This window comes from Rutilus rutilus, assembly GCF_951802725.1.
Source record: "Rutilus rutilus genome assembly, chromosome: 4".
Taxonomy (NCBI): domain Eukaryota; kingdom Metazoa; phylum Chordata; class Actinopteri; order Cypriniformes; family Leuciscidae; genus Rutilus; species Rutilus rutilus.
In genome coordinates, this window is record NC_140212.1 from 36,603,622 (window position 1) to 36,625,257 (window position 21,636).

Sequence of the window (21,636 nt, forward strand, 5' to 3'; positions counted from 1 at the left end):
GCTCCGGCGGCAGTAGAAGCGGCAGAATGGCGACATCGCAAACACGTTGGACGGCGCACCGCCGGCGGCAGCCGCTTTTTAAAAGCGGCAGCCGCCTTCCTACCGCCTTCGTTCCGCGGCCGGCCCGCCGGCCAACCGCCGTCCCGCCGCCGTTATATTTAAGGCGGCCCTTCCGCGGCCCGCTGGAGGCAAGCGCTATTTTCGAGCGACCTGCCGCCGCTTATTCTGGCTATATATTTATATATAATATTTAATATTTATAGCATGCAGTTTATCAAGAATAATGATTGCTCAAACCAGACAAATATCCATTTGGCATTTTTATTCCACATTTCAAAGTACATTAACTGTCATTTAAACAAGATCACTGAAACATAACAGAAAAATAAATAAATCAATATACTAACATGCAGGTTTCTTATTAAATTTTGGTAAAAAAACAAACAAACAAAAAACAGCCTTACAAGCAAATTACAACTCTTACAATAATTGTTCATATAAAGAGGACAGCTCTAGGGTGAAAAAAATTACCTGTAAACATTATGACAAGTAAAGAGAATACTTGATACGAAATAATGTGCAGGATACCAAATAAATCAAAGTATGACATCACATTTACAAGCCATTTCTAACAATAGGTTAAGTGGTAGTAATTTATAGTAAAGCTCTGGAGTAGAATAGACCATTATAGCTGCAATGCTGACCTGTGGCACAAGGACTTACAAGCATTATTTGAAAAAAGAAAAAAAAGAAAGTAATTTCCACAGTTAGTGAGTATAGTGTGACACTTCTGACTTCTTTAGGGGTCTTGATGTTACTGACTGCAAGATAAAGAAAGGATTCCAGTTGTCAGTGATTCTAGGGTGTCAGTAGTCAGCCTAAGTGGTCGGCTGTGGGTCCCTCTCAGCTGTGCGGTGCCTTTTTCTGCCTTTACGGTCAGATGCTCCTTTCAGGTAACGCGAAACATTAACCTAGACCGCTTCATCAGTGGCATCCTGGGTTGCCAGGTTCTTCCGGATGGCTAATTTAGAAAATACAGATCTGTCATTTCATTTGAATTGCATGACGCCATACACATCTACTTAAATATAATTAAAAAAATATCCAACTTACTTTGAACAATGGTCTAAAGGAACATGTCTCTAAAACTTGCTTTATCCCCGGCCTACACCAAGCTGAAAATCCAAAAAAGTGTTACAAATTACATTTCTCTGAAGCTTGTGAAAGGCTAAGGATTCAGACTGTAATATATGCAGTATACAATCTTAAATTTTACTTTTTAGATATGGCGTTATAATCAGCAAACTTACAAATTGTTCCTGGAGCTTTTTATCCTGCTTCAAACTGTTGTCAAGACACGGCAAATCTTCCTGGGTGTGTAGGGGAGTAACAGATCCCCTGACAGGGATAACTCCAACAGACACAACATCGCCAAACTCTGCAAGACGTCACAGCATAAGGGTCTGATCTGCACCTACAGGGTTTCCCAGAATAAAATAGTCAGTCCTGGTCCCTCAACTACTAAACTATGACATTTATATCTAGGTCTACTACATGTACAGGTAGCCCCAGTGGGAATTAAACCAACAACCACAGGTGCTGTTTGCAAGTTGTACCTGATTGCCCAGTGCAAGCAAACGTCTTCAACATTGTTTGTTGAACTTGCTTCACCTGCTCTTGAAGTAAGCCGCTGTCATCCGAAGCTACAAAATGAAAGGCATATGGTAATTTTGGACTTACATCACACACAAAGAAGTACAATTTAAGAAACAGTGCAAGTTCTCACCTGCTCGTGCATTGCTTTCCCTCAGGGCTTGGTTCTACATTTAAAAAATAAAATAAAACAAACAACTAAAGGCACTATTTGCAATACTGTTAAAACACTGGACATTAAGACATAGGGCTAGAATATACCTTCACAGCTGAAAACTTCATGCTTGACACGAGATGCCATTGGAGTACAAGGGCCAACAATAGAGCAATGACTTTCTCCCTCCTATTGATAATCATTGACATGTAAAAATATGTTTGAAGTTATTGCATACATTTCATTAATTGGACTTAAATGTAACACTTAGTTAAGCGCAACGTATTACATACCTCCAGAGTTTTCACCCATATGCTGCCAGGGTAAATTTGCTGCCGGGGGAGTAAAGCTTAGTACTTGATGAGCTGGGGGAGCAAACATAACAGCTTTCATTTCAATGCAGAGTATTGCATATTCAGTAATGAAACAATAATTGAACTGTGCAAAGCTAATGGAATGTACAACACACCTCAACACCTTTCATCCAGAAACTGCTGCAGCGAATTCCATCAAGTGTCCTAGTGAAAAACAGATTATGATTAAAGGATTCATCATCTTAAAGTCAGCATGAAATCAAATGTTACAATTTGTATTTTTATATGTAATATTGTAGTGTTTATGTAAATGATTCATCTGTGCACTTCTTTTTTTATTTTTTTATTCATGTACCCTTATAATATTTAATCAAATACATTACCCTTCCCTCCCCCCTCGAAACGACTTATCTTCCGGTCATGTGCAATGGCGTGGCAACTCCCCTCAAACCATTAGTCTGCTATAAGCAGAGATGGAGAGGAGGAGCGCTAGAGTAAAACCCTGCTCCTCTATTCAATATTCCCTTTCACTTGGAAATACGTCACAACATTGGAGAAAAGTCGTTTGTAACTTCCAGTTCATGCCAACTTTAAATAGAAGCAATAGTTTCCAAGACAAAAAAACTTCACAAATAACATCACTTACTTGTACTCAAACTCTTGGCGGATTCTGGATTACTGGGGAGAAACCTGGTTCTAAGAAAGGGGAAACAGAAATTTGATGATGATAATAATAATAATGAATGAAAGATTCCGTTATCCACAATAAACAGACAAATAAATTACACAGATGAAATAAAGGAAAATCAAATGTACAAGTCAGACCCATTTACCTGCTCCCTTCATGAACTTAAAATGATGTTTCTCCCAGGTGCTGTGTGGAGGTGTGCAGCGGATGGCTAAATTGTTCCTTTGTCTTTTTTGCCAATGGCACATGCCCTTCGCTGAGCCACTCTTGCTGAACCACTGCAAATGGCAGATCCTCCTTGTTGATAAACTGAACAATGTGAAGCATCTAAAATAGAAGACACATTAGCATAAAGTATACTTTTTGATTATTTTTTTTCAGGCAAAATCAACAACATTAAAATGCTCACCCCTTCGAAAAAGCAGTAATTTTCACAAGTGGATCAACAGAAAACCATGTTCAGACAAACAAAATCATATAAACAACCTACATCGTTATTTTTGTAAGAAAACACCAAAAGTTAAACTAGTCTTTCTAGATGTAAAGTTTGGCTACCTACTGTGGCTAGATACATTTAACATGTAACGTTAGAACATGCTTGAACTCAGTGTAAAAAAGGTGAAACAGCATGTGGTAGCGAACACTAATCTAGACTAGCAGCATAATTATGTTTAGTTAGAAAACAACACAAGTTATACTGATCAGTCTTTCTTGTCGTGAAGATTTTGCTAACGTTACCATTCCCACGTAGGCGGCAGAATAATTGTCCGTAGTTCAGGAACTGTAACGTTAGTTAATTCGACTGACCAATACTATCTTAAACCACATGTACTCACACTTGTATAAACATACATAACAGTTAAACATACTTAGAAGAAGAAAAAAAACTCAACGCCAGGAAGAAACGAAGTAACGTTAGCCTAGCTATGGCGGAAACATGGCGGAAACTTTGCAAACAAGGCTAACTTACTTTAGCTTGACTAGTTAGGCAAGAACAGATCTTAAGAAGAAGAACTAAAAACAAAGTCAAAAATGAACATAGTAATATTGCGTTACACAAAAAGGAAAAATGTACTTACTTAAAAGATCGTATATTTCCTCTCTCCAAATACTGAAACCGTGTGACGAGACGAGTAAATCTGCTTCAGTTTTTTAGGTGCTGCCCCTCTCGACCGGTGGAGGTACTTCTCTGTTTGTGCTTTAACACTTTCTTTAACATTTGTACAGGTCGCAAAACTCGCAATTGCAAACTGCAAAGTAATCCCTTATACATGTAAAATGTAAAATAAATTAAAAATTGAGCTTGTAAAACAATGAAAGACATAACCACAATTTCCTGGAGTGACAGAGAGACAAAATATTTATAAATATTTCACTTTATCCTTCAGGTCAAAACAGGGATTTTCATGTTTCTCATAGACATTACCATGGTTGCAAATTAATAAAAAAAATATTTATAAGTTGCAGATGTCTTTCACTGTTCACTGATTTCAAGCATTGGTGAAAAATCTACCTTCATCCATGTATTCTGCTAAATTGTTCATACCATGAATGAAATATTTATTTTAAAAACGAATCAGAATCAGAAAGATATTTATTGCCAAGTAAGTTTTACAAAAGGAATTCTGTTTGGTCTATTGGTGCATCTCAAATTGTGCATAAATCAAAGAAATGTAAAGAATTGTCACCTTAAGTGAATAAAATAATTCTATATATTTTACATATTATCGCTTCAGAGTTTCAAAGTAATTTAAATGTAATTTCCTAAACCTTATCATGGAATCAGAGTCAAATCTGTTATAACCCCTAATGGCTTTGGAGCAACAACAAAAATTGATATAATTCACATAATAATTATAATCGCTTTAAATGTGAAAAGTAGTTAAGATGCTGTCAGTTTCACTCATGGCTGGTCGATTTCAAAGCGGCTTGCCGCCAGCCGGCCGCGGTTCATTTAGACGGCGGCAACCGCCAGCAGTGGCGCCTCCAGGATTTTTTTCATAGGGTGGCCGAAAGGGGCCAGCAAAAATGTTAGGGTGGCACAATACCAGCGCTTAATTTGAGCCGGAACACGTTCCGTCACCTCCGACATTGGATCCGGAAACTTTTTTATTGGATCCATCATCCGGCAACTCCCGTGTCACTAAAATTAAATGCCTAAATGAAAAACATTTTTTTTACTTTTTGTGTAGTGTTCAATATTTGTGACGTGCGCGCTTGTTGTACGAGTCGAGATTGCTGTATAGCCTCGATCGTTTCACTCAGAGGAAAAATGTAAAAAAGACAGGAAAGTTTGCTTAACTTTTTCAAATACGCTGGACAGTCAGATCCGAAACAAGCAAAAATCGTTTCCGCTGATCAAAAAGGAGACCACGCGGTGGACACAGCCTAGTATCGACATAATATCTCGTTATTTAAAAAAAATAAGGGGATATTCTAATCTGCATTAAGCCACATTGATTTTATATGGGAGGAAAATGCTTAACGTGTAAATGCGTTCATATTATGGGCTCATCTGTTGAATAACAACATCGAGGGGAAGCTCGATTTTTTGTACATAGCATAGCCTATTTGTTAGGATTTTAGTATCATAATGATTAATAAATGCACGCGTAATTATCCGTGAACTTGATTTGAACAAATACCTTTCAACTTGTGCAAAATTCAGAATTAAATGAATGTGCAGAAATTTGTACAACTAGAGGGTATGTAGGCCTACTATAATGTTGTAGCCATTAAAAAACGCATTTAGTTTCATATTTGTTAAAATAATGTAATGTTATTTTTTTTTTCCATTTATGTTGATTTATGAAAAGTGAACAGAACAACACGAGCGAGTAAGGATGTGCAATATGAGACATGGAGCGGGTCAGACATGATTTTGACCGTTGAAGTTGAAGTTGTTTTGTAGAAAAGCCTTTCTTTAAAGTGAATTTCGTTTTGTATAAATTGTATCTTAATTTTAATCAATTTTTCATCAACCAATTGCCTGTATTTAATGAATAGGCTACGAAACAAATATAATGGAGGCGCCTGCGCGCTCACTTGCATTGTTGCATTGTACGTGAACTAGCACATCCTAACGAAACTCGGTGTATGCCTCACATGACAAATAAATCAAATACACAAAGCTTGAAATGTCTTTAAACGAAATAATTCAAAACGAAAAAAGAAAAAGGCTACTCTCTGATTATGTAATCCATTAGGCTTATTTATGTGCATTTCTCTCTATAGGCGCGTTCACACAGAGATGGCGATCGTCAACTTCATCTTTGCAGCCGAGTCGACACTTTTAGAGAAAACACTTGTTTATTAATAAAAATCAATACACGCGTCACCGGATTTACAGATGCATGCACACATATTATTTCGAAATAACTATAGATATTGTGTTGAAATAAAATTATTATTAATAATAGCCTACATCTTTTAGAATAGGCCTATTTGATTGAATGCTGAATGTTGCGCTTGTTCAATTTAATAAAATTAAAACTTGTTGTTTAACTAAGCTGTTTAAATTTAATTGAAAGACTCACGCTGTATGAAATCTATCGAGTCGGTCAGCGCCACCACCAACACAAGTGACGCAGACAGAGATGAAAATGTGGAATAAAGCTGTTATTTTTGTTTTATTTGCACAAGTATTCTCGTAGCTTCGTAAAATTACAGTTTAACCACTGATGTCACATAGACTACCTTTTCGATCATCTAGGAACTTTTCTGGGCCTTGAACGTCATACTCTGCTGTCTTAATTTGCATTCTGGAGATGAACGGAGGTCTTACACGTTTAGAAATGACACGAATGTGAGCAATTATGACAGAATTTTTATATGACATACGAAAACCAAGTTTTACTTACATTAAGTTTCCTCTCCTGCGTTGCTTGATCCTCCTGAACTTGAACGAACCATGTCCATGTGCTGCATGCTTCGCGGTATTGCGGCTATGGCGGCTGCACGTGTAAAGTGCGCGAAGTTGCCGCAATGCACGTAAAGAGGGGGAGGGGTTGAGAGCGTATTATACAGCTCATATAATACAAGTTTATTATTTTAATTTTTTAATATAGTGTTTCATTAATAACTATGTTAATTTATAAAATAAAATCACTATACTAAAAACTCCACTCTTTCTGGTTGGGGGGGCCAATGGGGTGGCCAGTGTCATTTTGGGGGTGGCCGTGGCCCCCCCTGGCCCCCCCTTGGAGGCGCCACTGACCGCCAGAGAGAATGAAGTCGGCGGCCCGGCGGCTGTTCGCCGGCGGCATCTCGCAAGAAATGGGAGTGACGTATTCGGCGGCAAACGCTTCATCGCCGCCAGCGGGGCGCACCTATAGCCGACAGCTTGGGGCCAGCGGCAAAAAGAAGCCGTGCCGATATTTTTTGCTATCTGGGTTGAACATTGTTTAACTGCTTCTCGAGGATTAACTTTAACGTTAATTAATGTTAACTTTAACAAGGATCAATATCAGCATGGTGTTTTCGAGATGCTTCGAGCTTCGCAACAAACTTCGACTTGACAGAGACGCAGCTCTTGCATGTGCTTTATTAGACAGGTGAGCAAATGTACATAAAACGAATCAATGTTATATAGCTCAACATGATGAAATGTTAGAATATAATCAGTATGTTATTCTAATGTTGATCTAGCTTACTACTAGTCTAATATAGCAAACAAACTAACATATAGAATAACATTATAACTTTGAACACACTTAAATGCAGTTTCATATAATAGTGCAGACCAAGTTAAACAGCACTGCGTTACCTCACAAGCACTTGTTAATACGTTTAATACGTCAAATAAACGGACCTGTGTGAGTAGTTATTCAGCACTTGCAGGTAAGTTAGTTCGGTGGAATTAAATGTGAAATTCCTTTATATCAGCGGGACTCGCGTTTGGAGCTGATATCTGTCTCTCATTAACAATCTCGCCCTGCTTCACACCACAGTCATGTTAAAAAGCATGAAGGTATTCACTCATTCATAAACATTATTTCCCCATAAACTTTATCAGATCCATCGACATGATGACAAGTTCCATGATTCCGCTCATTCACTACGCCTTTGTTATTGTTTTAAAGAGGTTAGCGACCCCTAGCGGTAAAAAAAATCCATATTGTACCTTTAAATGACACGTGAAAATCATCCATTTAGCCAAGTAAATAGGAAATGTTTACAATAGCTGTATCACTCTGTATGCAACTGTAACTGTGTGTTACTATGGTTACCTATGTTTATAGGTAGTGTGTTAATATAGAACAGTGATTAAACTGACTTGGAACTACCTCTGCATTAAACTGTTTTATTGCACACCTTCCAGCCAATCAGAATCGAGTATTTAGACAGACCATGGTATAAATTAATATAATCCAATAAATATAAATTATATTTTATATATTTTCTAAAAGTTATCAATAATAGCCCTACAAGTTTGAAAAATAAATGAATAAATAATATGATTTCAGATTTGTAAAGACTTGTGTAATAAGGCTCTGCACTGCACTGAACATCCCCCCTTTCCACAGCTGAAGAAAATGTACTTAGGTTGTTTTAAAAGCTAAAAATGTATCACAATTTTGGTAAAAGACCAAAACAAACAGGATTTGTTTATTTAGTTTGTTCTTTGTGTCATGTATGACTATTGTGCATCTCACATAATACATTATCTTGTAAATGTGCTGTCCTAATTATAAATAAAAAATTATGCCACCACATAATCAGTTATTTTGAATGATAAGCATGATATCATGAGTGTTTTAAAGCAAGCATTGTTGGGGAAAAATTCATGAAAATGTAAGGAAAAGAAAATACCACAATGTCTCTTTATTCTCTTATAGATGAAGAGGTACAGATCAAGGATCAGTAAAAAAAAAAGAAAAAAAAAGACTATATTTAAAAAGATATTATTTAACATTATTGGATTTACTACTTTAATAAAACACTTTTTGAGTCACATGTGATATTCATGGGTCCCGTCTGTCTCAGTGCTGAAACTATTTATACAAAGTTACATGTATAGACATCTCAGACTTTTATACATTTAATCTATTGCAAACTTCAAACATACATTAGTCTTCATTAATATTGCTAACTCTCTATTCTCTTATTTATTTGTGTGGGATGAACATATACAGATCATTGATCAGTAATAAACTAGAGTTTAGTTTAAAAACTACATTTTTAAATAGAACAGATATTATTTAACATTATAGATTAAACACTTTAACAAAAAAAAAAAAAAAAAAAAAAAAAAAAAAAAAAACCTTTTGAGACACGTGATATTCAGGGGCCTGTCTCTCTCAGTGCTGAAACTCTTTATACAAAGTTACATTTATAGACAGCTCAGACTTTTATACAGTAATCTATTGCAAATTTCAAACACACATTGGTCCTCATTAATATTACTTAATTATGTTAATGATTCTTCATGATTTCCATCTTAAATCATACACTGAAGGTTCAGAATTATTGGAATCACATTCTGCAAAGCTCCTGTTCTCTTAAGGGAAACAGTAGGAAACCACTGAAAGTGTTGTGGTTATTATGGTTATCATATATCCTCCTGCCAGACCAAAGTCTCACATAGACAACATCTCCAACCTCCAGGATCAACACAACTCCATTTGAGGAGTTTAACCGGTCCTGAGCCTGAATATCATGTGCAATAACCACACGCTCTCCATTCTTAACAATGACTGCAGTTGCTGGAGTTCCACCATGACCATATATAGAGATTCTGAACATGTACGCTCCTTTCAGTGGGGCTGTGAAAATACCTAAATCAAATAACAAGAGATACAGAATCAGCTGTGTCCTGTATGATCACTTAATCACCAAACACACTGTGTAATAGTTTTGAAAGATGGCAGATCATTTAATTCTCTTATACACATTACACAACTGCAGAGAGGTCTGAATGGAGCAGAAGGGTTTTCTTTACTATAAACTGAGTTTTATGACTCCTTTCATTGATCATTACCTGTAACTGGGTTGTAGGCGTTCCCTATGTTTGTGATGACGTTGCTGTAGGTTAGTGTGATGTCAGAGGTAAAAGGACCAATATAATCTCCACTGCTAGATTGCATCAGTCCAGCAGAAAAAGCTATTTCTCTGTCTGTTATTGAAAAACATAAGAACTATTGTGATATATTACTCTATTACACTGAGAATGTATACACTGAATTTAACATCATTCAAGCAAACTTTCACCTCTATTTTCCTTTCTCAACTCCACTTGACCCAGAGTAAGATTTGATATTTCTGTGAAGGAATAATGATTCTGTTAAATGACATTTACACTGTTTATTGTAATAGATAACACAGTATACACAGTATACATTCAACTTTACACTAACATTTACACATATGCAGGAATATGCAATGTATTTAATTGATGTTTTACTTGGAGGATTATTGATAAAAGAGTGAATGTTTTGGTGAAGTACCATCATTTTTCTTGTTCAGCTCTTCCAGGATAACATCATTTTTCCTGTTCATCTCATCCCTCAGTTGCGTCTCTAAAGCTCTGATGTTCACTTTCTGCTCTGTAACGGTGGCGGTCAGTTCTCTGATGTTCATTTTCTGCTCTGTAACGGTGGCGGTCAGTTCTCTGATGTTTCCTTTCTGCTCTGTAACTGTGGCGGTCAGTTCTCTGATGTTCACTTTCTGCTCTGTAACGGTGGCGGTCAGTTCTCTCAGCGCTGCATGGATGTCAGTGAAGAACAGATGGTAGTTTTGTTGGCTGTCAGTTGAAGCTTCATCTCTCAAAGTGTCTGTTTGAGGTGGATTCTGTCTTCCGTCCTCAGATCTGAGCTGTTGACTGATCTCATTCTCATTGAGTCCTCCATCTACCTGATGCTGTACGACACACACAAAGGTTTCCAACAGCAGCAGTAAACATACTAAACCCTTCATTCTTCACTGATGTTTGTTTCTAGGTCTTGCTCTGTCATCCTCACAGCCTTTCATGTTCCTTTTATAGTGTCCTGATTTACTGTCCTTTATACTTGATTTATATTGCTTCGGATAATAAAAGTAGTTCAAGTTAATGTTTAATGTTAAACTTTGACTCAAAATTTTTTTTGTTCTTTTAGTATTTTGCGTGTGTGTGTATATATATATATATATATATATAGAGAGAGAGAGAGAGAGAGAGAGAGAGAGAGAGAGAGAGAGAGAGAGAGAAATCGATAGATCGATCAGCGGTCGGCATCCTTATGGGACGTGGAGGGATAATCATTGAAATGTGCAATGAATGGATTGTCATGAATGGTAAAAATGTCACACTTTAATAGTATTTATTAGCACCTAACATATAAAAAAGGCTGTGTGACTATGGAATAATTACCTCAAAATGAATGTCCATATATAAGTTTGAGTGACTGTATTTAAATTAAGTACATTAGCAGCTATTGTCACGTGCCAGTGATTATCTCGATTGACCTCTGATATAGATGGTCACACGACTCTCCGGTATCCATGTGCGTATCTTACAGCAGTAACCAGGTTTACCAGCTTTATGTTATGACATTAAAAAGAGGAAACATTGGATATAAATTTACACAGACAAAATTAGTAAGTGATGTTCACATAGATAATGTTAAAGCCTTGTGGCTATACTATTGAATTAGTTTCGATTTGACAGTTATTTCTGTTGTGATTGATATCATGCCACAAATGTTGCTTATGGAGTTTAACTTGTGTTGAATCCACAAAATTCATTTAAATGTTATTTTTCCTCCACATGCAACAACATCCTCTATCAACAAATGTAAAACTGAATAAATGCACAAAACTTGTCAACTTAAATGTATTTAATGATATTTATAAAAACATTAAATGTAATTATTTACAACTTTCCATGTAAAAGAATGCCCTACATTTTAGGAAAGTGGGTTATGCACTGATGATAACATTGACATTGACTTGTTTTACAGTACTATAATGTGCGCTGTGTTTTTATCTTTGTTAATTATTACTTTCTCATAGGTTCTGTCAGAGTGCAAACAATTTTACATTTACACATTTTGCTGATGCTTTAATCCAAATTCATTTATATGCTCATTGTTGCACAGCTTTACAGAATACAGAGAAGAAAATATAAAGAAGAGAAAATACATTTTCTCTACATAAATTTAAAACATGAGCAGCCAAATGGAAAAGTGCCAAGGGAACTCCTTAAGATAGTTACGAAATTAATCATTGTTGTTTTTGTCAGCATTAGCTATGTAAATAAATGTGTGCACGTATCATTTGGTGAAAGTGCATTGGTGCAGCAAGTTTGAATTTTTTTCTGTTTTGGTTCATATTCAGAGTAGTCTGTCTAAAAGTGCACTGTATGTAATACTACTGTTTGTATGTGCACATCTATTTCCTATTCGTATTTTACCCTACTGATCCATTTTAGTCTGAAGGAGATAACTGATAACATGTAAAACAGAAATGCACAGAAAAAAATACATAGAAAACAAATTAAATAAAAGAGAACTAAATACATAGTATCAAAGGTCAATGATATGCAGGAAGAAAGTGTCTATCAAAATAAAGGTGACTAGAGAGACAAAATTACAGAGAAAACACCAATGGAATCTACAGTCTTGTTTGCCTTAAATGACATCTAAGGGTGCTTTCACACTGGGCTCGTTTGCTGCGGTCCGAGCCTGAGTGCGATTGTTCCCGGCACCCCTCGCAGCGTTGGTCTGGTTTCACACTGTGGGAAGTTGATTCTATCGAACTCTGGTGCATTTGTGTGCATCTTACGTCATCGCAAACATGCACGGCGCATGATAGAAAACAGAACGCGGGTTAATATATTGTGTATTTTATTAATTTGGTGTTATGTGCATCTGAGTGAACAACACAGGTTTAATGTGTGTGTGTCGCATAAGGTGGCCTTCTGCTGCTTGCAAACGGACTCTTTTGGAGACACCATGGATTTCCATTAATTTGTTGACCTGATTCCACGCGCTGTGCGCGAATACACTGCAGGCTCACTCTCACCCGTATCCAAGGTAAATCATCAACAATATCATCCCTTACATGTGTTTTATTAAACTAAATACATCATAATCATCTAAAACGCATGCGCAGATTATTTTACTTGCTGAACAAGTGCGCACCCGAGTCCGTGTTGCCTTCACATTCATGCCAACCGCAGCGCGGTTCGAGTGCAACCGAACTCAGACCGCCTCCTCCAGGTAGTCTCGGGTTCGGTACCCTGGTCCACATGACAGCACATCACAATTAGCGATTTTTCATGCGAACCCTGTCCCGTTCTGAACTAAACTGCCAGTGTGAAAGCACCCTTAGTGCATTCTCCTCTCCTTTACAAGATGAGAATCTGTTGGAGTGTGTTTGTGTAACACAAGTCCTCTGAGGTCAGTTGCAGTGAGTATCATGTGCAGCGTTATTCAAATAAACGTGAACAAAATAAATAAGGACTCGGCTTGGAAACTTGACTTAATAAAGCAGTCTTTAGTAGCAGAAGTGATAGGTCTAAAATATTTGTCTTTCAGATGAGGTTCATGTTTATAACAATAATCTTGGGGGGTGGACTCATTTAAAGTAATGTAATCATTTGGTTTTAGCCAGGTTTCTGTCAAACACAGCATATCTAGGTTATAATCTGTGATCGTATCATTAACAGTAAGTGCTTTTGAAGTAAGGGATCTAATATTCAGCAACCCAAGCTTTATCATTTGCTCATTTGTATTATATCTGTTTTTTATTTGTTGAACATCAATTACATTTTTACCCTTAGAAGGGTTTGGAAGTTTTTTGCATGTCCTAATTTGGGGAACAGAGACAGTCACTGTATGTTGATTTCTAGGTGAAAGAGGCTCTGTGTGATGGGATTTATCTGACCTTGGTGACGTGAGACAGCTAGCAGACGGTCGGTTGAGCCAGTCTGTCTGCTTCCTGACCTGAGCCCCAGATTGTCATGTTTGAGCTCTAAGACTATGTGCCATATTACTAGAGAGAAGAGCAGCACCATCCCAGGAGGGATGAATACCATCTCTTATCAACAGGTCAGGTCTGCCCCAAAAAACTTTTCCAATTGTCTATGAATTCTATATTATTTTGCAGACACCACTTAGACAGCCAGCCATTGAGTGAGGACAGTCTACTAAGTATCTCATCACTCCTGCGACAGGAAGGGGGCCAGAGCAAATTACAGTGCCTGACATCGTACTTGCGAGTTCACACACCTCTTTAATGTTAATTTTAGTGACCTCCAACTGGCGAAGTTGAACATCATTAGTGCAGACGTGAATAGATTAGATTAGATTAGATTCAACTTTATTGTCAATACACAAGTACAGGTACAAGGCAACGAAATGCAGTTTAGGTCTAACCAGAAGTGCAATAGCAGCAAGTGCAGGATATACAGTGGTTCCATAAGTGCAGAACATGGATATGTACTGAATAAATATAGAGTTGAATACTATTATAAACAAAAATTTACAGATAGATTGTCCTATGAATATAATATACAGATAACTATTACTGTGAACAGAATTTACAGCTAGATATGTACTGAATATAATATACAGATGGCTATTACTATAAACAGAATTTTTACAGATAGATATGTACTGAATATAATATACAGATGGCTGTTACTATAAACAGAATTTTACAGATAGATATGTACTATGAATATATATACAGATGGCTGTTACTATAACAGAATGTGAGCATAATATACAGATGGCTATTACTATAAACAGAATTTTACAAATAGATATATGTATAAGTTAGGCTAAAATGAGCAGTATAACAATGGATTTAAAGTAGTGCAAATTAAGTTTGGACAGGAGCTATCCGAGTGAAAGTGCAGTGGAAAGTAATTGCATATTACAGTTAAAGTACGGTATTGCAATGTATATATAACAGTCGGTACTGTAATAAACAGTCGGCAGTGCAAATTGAGCATATTCCAGTCAAGGTAGTAGTGCAAGATGCATATGTAAACAGTTGTTACTATAATAACAGTCAGCAGTGCAAATGAACATTATAGTATTGCAAATAACAAAATGGAGGCAGGTGTGAGGAGGGAGAGGAGAGTCAATCAGTATATGAGGGGAGAAGAGAGTCAATCAGTATATGAGGGGAGTGGGATCAATGAGGGTTAGAGTTTAATAAAGAGACAGCTCTGGGGAAAAAACTGTTCTTTAGTCTGCTGGTCCTGGTCCGGAGGCACCTGAAACGCCTGCCGGAGGGCAGGAGAGAAAACAGTCTGTGGGCTGGGTGAGAGGAGTCCTTAAGAATGCTGCAAGCTCGATGCAGACAGCGTTTCCTCTGGATGTGCTCGATGGCAGGTAGTGGAGTCCCAGTGATGCGCTGGGCGGTTTTCACCACCCGCTGCAGTGCCTGCAGTGCCTGCAGAATAATAATCTTAGAGGATTTAGCATTAGCCAGCACTTTTAAATTTGATGTAGCTTTGATGTCAGACGCTCTGGCTCCCAGCAGACATGTGACTGTCACGGGGTGACAAACAGCCCCGGAACAATTCCCCTCTGGAGAATTGTTCCCGTTGGGACGTTTTCAGCGTAACACCATCCCCGGACCTGTATGAGTGTTTGTCGTCATGACAACTAAACGGCAGATTGGTGACAGGTGTAAGGACTTCACGCTGAGTGTTTGATTGAGACCACTCCCGCTTCTTGACAGGATAAAAACACACAAGGAAGAGAAGGCTGAGTTGTGCTGTGTGGTGTTGTGCTGTATTTCTGCCCGTTGATCTGGATTGTTCTTCCCCCTGATTGTTGGTGGCTTCTCTCCCGTGGGGATTTGTTTATGGGACTGCAGTTGAGGGGTCGTCCTGAAGGAAAAGGAGTGTTATTTGAGAGGACTCTGGGACGGTCAAGAGGAGTGAAATTCGCTGACTGAGCTGGGGAAGAGAGAGATGAGTAGTTATCAGACTGAATCTCATAACTGCATGTGTTTTACACTAAATTGGGTATTGGATTGAAGTGTTTGGAGCACGTGTACACCCTTCACCGAGTGAAATATTGATTCCTGTTGATTTCCTCATCTCCTCTCTCCGATTGGAGTCCAGCAGAGTGAAGTCCGTCTGTGACCGTGAAGACCAATCTCTCGAGTGTTCTGTCCGCCCCTGGCGATCATCAGTCCGGTAGACCAGGAGCTGTGGGTGAGTGCTGGCCTTATGCGCACTGGAAGAGTGGAATTGCAGTGTGTAAATTGACGTTTCCCCTCACGAATACATGTTTAGAGTTGGATTGCAGTGTGTGTGTGTGGAAGAATACCTGTTATTGCCCCGCAACCGCCCATGTGCCCTGGGGATCTACTATTTACCTTGAGAGCTGAGTGAGATTGCTTACATCTACGTGCGGTGTTCAGAAAGAAGAACCTCTGTGAGATAACGTTCACCCCATGTGAGAACTGTGTAATTGCTGTTGAGAACTGTACACTGCTGTTGAAGTTGATTCTGTCTGTCCTAGAGAAGCCCCGTTCAGCCTGCGACTGTGGGTCTGCTGCAGCTCTAAGCCTACCTGCATGGTGTGAAGTTATCTGTCCCCTGCAATACACGTGAGAACTGTACACTGCTGTTGAAGTTGATTCTGTCTGTCCTAGAGAAGCCCCGTTCAGCCTGCGACTGTGGGTCTGCTGCAGCTCTAAGCCCACCTGCATGGTGTGAAGTTATCTGTCCCCTGCAACACACGTGAGAACTATACACTGCTGTTGAAGTTGATTCTGTTTGTCCTAGAGAAGCCCCGTTCAGCCTGCGACTGTGAGTCTGCTGCAGCTCTAAGCCTACCTGCATGGTGTGAAGTTATCTGTCCCCTGCAACACACGTGAGAACTGCACACTGCTGTTGAAGTTGATTCTGTCTGTCCTAGAGAAGCCCCGTTCCGCTTGCGGCTTGGAGTCTGCTGCAGCCGAGCCTTGATCTCTCTACTCACCTGTGATACTCACCTGTCCGACGCTCTCCCACTGTGAGTCTGACGCCAGTCTGTGAAGGAAGTGATCTCCGTTCTCTCTACTCACCTGTGATATCCACCTGTCCGATGCTCTCCCACGGTGAGTCTGACGCCAGTCTGTGAAGGAAGTGGCCTCCGTTCTCTCTACTCACCTGTGATATTCACCTGTCCAACGCTCTCCCACTGTGGGTCTGACGCCAGTCTGTGAAGAAAGTGATCTCTGTTCTCTCTACTCACCTGTGATATTCACCTGTCCAACGCTCTCCCACTGTGAGTCTGACGCCAGTCTGTGAAGAAAGTGATCTCTGTTCTCTCTACTCACCTGTGATATTCACCTGTCCAACGCTCTCCCACTGTGAGTCTGACGCCCGTCTGCGAAGGAAGTGATCTCCGTTCTCTCTATTCACCTGTGATATTCACCTGTCCAACGCTCTCCCACTGTGAGTCTGACGCCAGTCTGCGAAGGAAGTGATCTCCGTTCTCTCTATTCACCTGTGATACTCACCTGTCCAATGCTCTCCCATTGTGAGTCTGACGCCAGTCTGTGAAGGAAGTGGCCTCCGTTCTCTCTACTCACCTGTGATATTCACCTGTCCAACGCTCTCCCACTGTGAGTCTGACGCCAGTCTGTGAAGGAAGTGGCCTTCGTTCTCTCTACTCACCTGTGATATTCACCTGTCCAACGCTCTCCCACTGTGAGTCTGACGCCAGTCTGTGAAGGAAGTGATCTCTGTTCTCTCTACTCACCTGGGATATTCACCTGTCCAACGCTCTCCCATTGGGAGTTTCGCCGGTTTATACCCGCGGCGGTGCTGCTCTGGGTCCCTGGGAAGGAGAGGACAAGGAATTTTAGACTAGGACCTCTTAATTGCTTTTTAATACAAAATAAAGTTGTTATTCCTTTTACTCCTGCCTCCTGCCTCCTCCTTTGATACGCTCCTCTGGGTGATAGTGGTTTAGGGGTGGGTGCAGTCTGGTTTGGCCCACCCCGACCTGTGACATGACTATGGTGGCTGGTTTCTCTATTTTCACGTTCCGTGTAATAGAGTCGTCAATAACTAGAGCACTTTCAACAGGATTCTCAGTGGGTGTTTCACTGAGTGGGGAGAACCTGTTTGATGTTGTAATCGGATCGGAAGAGCAGTGTTTTGTCCCGTGACTATATCGTCTCACAGTCACCCAATTGCCCTTCTGCACGGGCTCTATAGCCGGAAAGCGTTCACTAAGCTAGTCGCATCCAAAATAGTATCTAAAGCCCTTGCATTCTTACTATCCTCGATTAAAGTTTGGATGCGTGTCTCTAGTTCTGAAATCTTCTCCGTCAGCCTGAGTGTCTCCCTGCATTTATCACATGAAAAGCCCTCTGTACTCACAGAGAAGGCTATGCTATACATGTGACACGAAGTGCAAGTGAGAATAACAGGAGAAGACATTACTCACTGTGTTTGTTGACTGATCCTACTTACCACAGTTGTTTGATAGACTTGTGGAAAAAAAAGAGCGCATGAGAGAGAAAAAAAAATACGGCAAGCACGTATGGCAGGTTAACGGTCTAGCAAGATACTACTGTGTTGTGCTAGCAATAACTATTTAGATAAAAGCTAGCGATGTCAGATTAATGTGATATTATATCTATAATGTGAGACTATATCTAATATATGTTGATGAGTAAGTTATATTTAGCAATATAAACAAAAAGGAACGATAGTAAATAGAGATAGTAAATTTAGTGAATTTGAAACGGTTTATTTGAATGATTGAGTAATACTAATGATTGTTAGTATTCAGCACTGCACATGATGTAGCGTGCCAACAGAAAATATATTCAGTGTGCCAAAGCACTGCTTACAGATGTGCTATACAGTCGATAGAGAGAGCAGGGGCCTTATTTTATCAATAACCTTGCTTACATCTCCATCATGGTTGCTATTATTACTGCAAGACCAACTGCTTTACACCTCCAGTCAAACCGGAAGAAGGACTAGTGAAAATAAAGAGGTTGCATCATCTCACCGCAACTGCTCCTTCCATTAAAAGTTGTCCCTCAGCAATTACCAGCCGTTGGTTTCTAATGCTAATTCATTAATTAATTCCTTTAAAAATGATGTGATCCCCTCTTTATTTTCTTTTTCATGCAACCAGAGTGTAAGCAATAAGAAGAGTTTTACTTGGTTCATTTAACATATACATGGTTATAACTTTTAAACCCTTTGATCTACAAAAAATGAAACTTAGTAGTACACCTGATTCCTCTCATCATGGTGATCACAATCAATAACTTACATTAAGACTCTGCCCATTTCAAAAGTGGCCATTTTGAAAATTACAGTATTCAAATTTTGTCCAATTCTTACGAATGAAATGAAGTGGAGCTGAATAACAATCTAAAGTACTTCAAATTTAAATACATCTTTGAGTTCAGCTCATGAAAAATGGGGGCAAAAACAAAAGTTTATTTACAAAATAATTTTGTTGAGTGTTAAGACTTCCTAAAAACAAAACGGGGTTGAAAACCTATCCAAAATGTTCACCATGGTCAATTTACATAATAAAGTCTAAAAAGTATAAAATTGCCTATGTAAAAATCACATAGCCCACTGGTAACATATAAGTACAACATTTTAACCTTTATTGTATTTATTTTTTATTTTGTTTCCATTTTTATCATTATCATTAGATACCTCGATTAAATTGAAACCCACTACTTACATTTAAAAAGTGTAATCTGGCCATTTTGTCTCCGGTGCGAATTCTGGGGTAGGCAAGGCTGTGAAGGTATGATGTATCCTGCATTCATGGGAAAAAAATTATGCATTTAAAGGAGCCTTTGAAGGACATTCGAAACAGGACAGCCTTCGTTGTGCCGCGGTGACGCAAACGGCTATACTTTCCCCTTTAAACATGACTTGGTGCGTCCTTTGACGCGGCCTTCAAAGGATGCAGCCCCAGAATTGGGACACAACTAGAGACATCAAACATGAACCAAAACAAGATGTGACAATTTATCAGAACAGAAAACTTTAAAACGTTTTTAGAACTTTTCAAACGTACTGCACCAGTGCACTTTCACACGGATGATACACATTTATTTACACAGCTAACACTGACAAAAACAGGTCAAGATGGAATTAATTTAGTAACAATCTTAAGGAATTTTCTTGGAACTTTTCCCTTTTGGCTGCTTTTGTTTTAAAAAGCTTTTGTTAAAAGACTATCTTCTTTTATTTATATTTTCATCTCTGTGTTCTGTAAAGCTGTGCAACAATGTGCATATAAATTGCTTTGGATTAAAGCATCAGCAAAATGTGTAAATGTAAAATTGGTTGCACTCTGACAAAACCTATGAGTAAGTAATTATTAACAAAGGTAAACACAGCTCATTTTATGGTACTGTAAAACATGTCAATGTTATCATTATCATAAATCATGAAGACACAAATTCACTTTCCCAAATCTAGGACATTCTTGCTTGTGAAAAGTTGTAAATCAGATTAAAAATTACATTTAATGATTTTATACATGTTATTACATTTAAGTTGACAAGTTTTTTTAATTCACTTTTACATCTGTTGATACAGGATGTTGTTGCATGTGGAGTAAAAATAACATTTAAAGGTATTTTGTGAATTCAACAAGTTAAACTCCATCAGCAACATTTGTGGCATTATATACATGACAACAGAAATAACTGTCAACTCGTTCTTTAGGTAAAAGAAATTGTCAGACACTTACAATTACTGTAAATGGGCCAAGCAGTAAGATTATAATACACCCTCTTTCAATAGTATAGCCACAAGAGGTAAACTTTATATATGTAAACGTCACTTACTAATTTTGTCTGTGTAAATTTATATCCAATGTTTCCTCTTTTTAATGTCATAACATAAAGCTGGTAAACCTGGTAACTGCTGTAAGATACGCACATGGATACCAGAGAGTCATGTGACCATCTATATCAGAGGTCAGAAATATATCAGAGGTCAGGATAATCACTGGCACGTGACAATAGCAGCCAATGTACTTAATTTAAATAAAGTCACTCAAACTTGCATATGGATGTACATTTTGAGGTAATCATTCCTCACAGAGCCTGTTTTATTATGTTAGGTTGCTAATAAATACTATTAAAGTGAGAGATTTTAACCATTCATGACAATTGATTCAAATGACCAGAGGTGTGTGCTTATGTGATTATCCCTCTGCGTCCCATAAGGACACGACCGCTGATCTTAAACTTTAGTCACAACATTTGTGAAATAGAAACTTTGACTCAGAGATAAACATCTGCTGAACCCGGAACATCCCTTTGATTGTAATTAACAATTAACTTGAACTACTTATTTTTCTTAAGCAATATAAATCATGTACAAAAGACAGTAAATCAGGACACTATAAAAGGAACATGAGAGGCTGTGAGGATGAAGAGCAAGAGCTGGAAACAAACATCAATGAAGAATGAAGGGTTTAGTATGTTTACTGCTGCTGTTGGAAACTGTTGTGGCAATTTAATTCACTTAACAATCATCTTTGGCGTAAGAGACAGTCTGGAATCAAATGATCATTAAAAAGTAATTTATTTTTGCAAGAAGGCCCAGTTGCCACACAGAAGTCACCAGTACAGTCTGTGGAACAAGTGTGACAAGGAGAGAGAGGCAGGCCAGTCTTTATACTGTTATCTTCAAGGTTCTTTAAACACTCCATAGATGGATAAGACACTCCACCAGTGATCCTATTATACACTGAACTTTAGTTTAGCTTAACTTGCAGCCTGCAGGTCCTAAATTGGACACCCCCTCTTCTCCTGCCTCACAGAAGTTCCACATCAATCATTATATCACATGGTCAGCAGCACACATAGAAGTCAATCCTGTGTATGTTAATGAA

At 38.5% G+C, this 21,636-nt stretch overlaps 2 protein-coding genes across 6 annotated transcripts; both read right to left on the reverse strand.

Annotated features, from left to right (window-relative positions):
• Positions 1–305: 305 nt before the first annotated feature.
• Positions 306–3,980, reverse strand: LOC311289504 (uncharacterized protein). Of its 4 annotated transcripts, none has more exons than XR_014627130.1 (11): positions 3,889–3,980; positions 2,955–3,136; positions 2,768–2,817; positions 2,277–2,325; positions 2,101–2,172; positions 1,915–1,996; positions 1,787–1,820; positions 1,617–1,703; positions 1,311–1,474; positions 1,114–1,175; positions 306–1,021 (listed from the first exon to the last, which is right to left on the reverse strand). XR_014627130.1 is itself a non-coding variant. In XM_084407580.1 (11 exons), exons 6-10 carry the CDS (start codon positions 1,933–1,935, stop codon positions 1,155–1,157), a joined length of 291 nt encoding a protein of 96 aa, XP_084263706.1. In that variant the 5' UTR covers positions 1,936–1,996; positions 2,101–2,172; positions 2,277–2,325; positions 2,768–2,817; positions 2,955–3,136; positions 3,889–3,980; the 3' UTR covers positions 306–1,021; positions 1,114–1,154. The 4 variants fall into 4 exon arrangements, 2 of the variants coding, with proteins under 2 accessions (XP_084263706.1, XP_084263705.1); XM_084407580.1 differs by having other exon boundaries at positions 1,311–1,438; XR_014627129.1 differs by lacking the exon at positions 1,915–1,996.
• Positions 3,981–9,079: 5,099 nt separating this feature from the next.
• LOC311289254 (uncharacterized protein) lies at positions 9,080–10,737 on the reverse strand. Of its 2 annotated transcripts, XM_084407099.1 has the most exons (4): positions 10,300–10,737; positions 10,255–10,266; positions 10,019–10,069; positions 9,080–9,923 (listed from the first exon to the last, which is right to left on the reverse strand). In XM_084407099.1, exons 1-4 carry the CDS (start codon positions 10,721–10,723, stop codon positions 9,775–9,777), a joined length of 636 nt encoding a protein of 211 aa, XP_084263225.1. In that variant the 5' UTR covers positions 10,724–10,737; the 3' UTR covers positions 9,080–9,774. The 2 variants fall into 2 exon arrangements, with proteins under 2 accessions (XP_084263225.1, XP_084263224.1); XM_084407098.1 differs by having other exon boundaries at positions 9,081–9,923; positions 10,255–10,737.
• Positions 10,738–21,636: the final 10,899 nt, after the last annotated feature.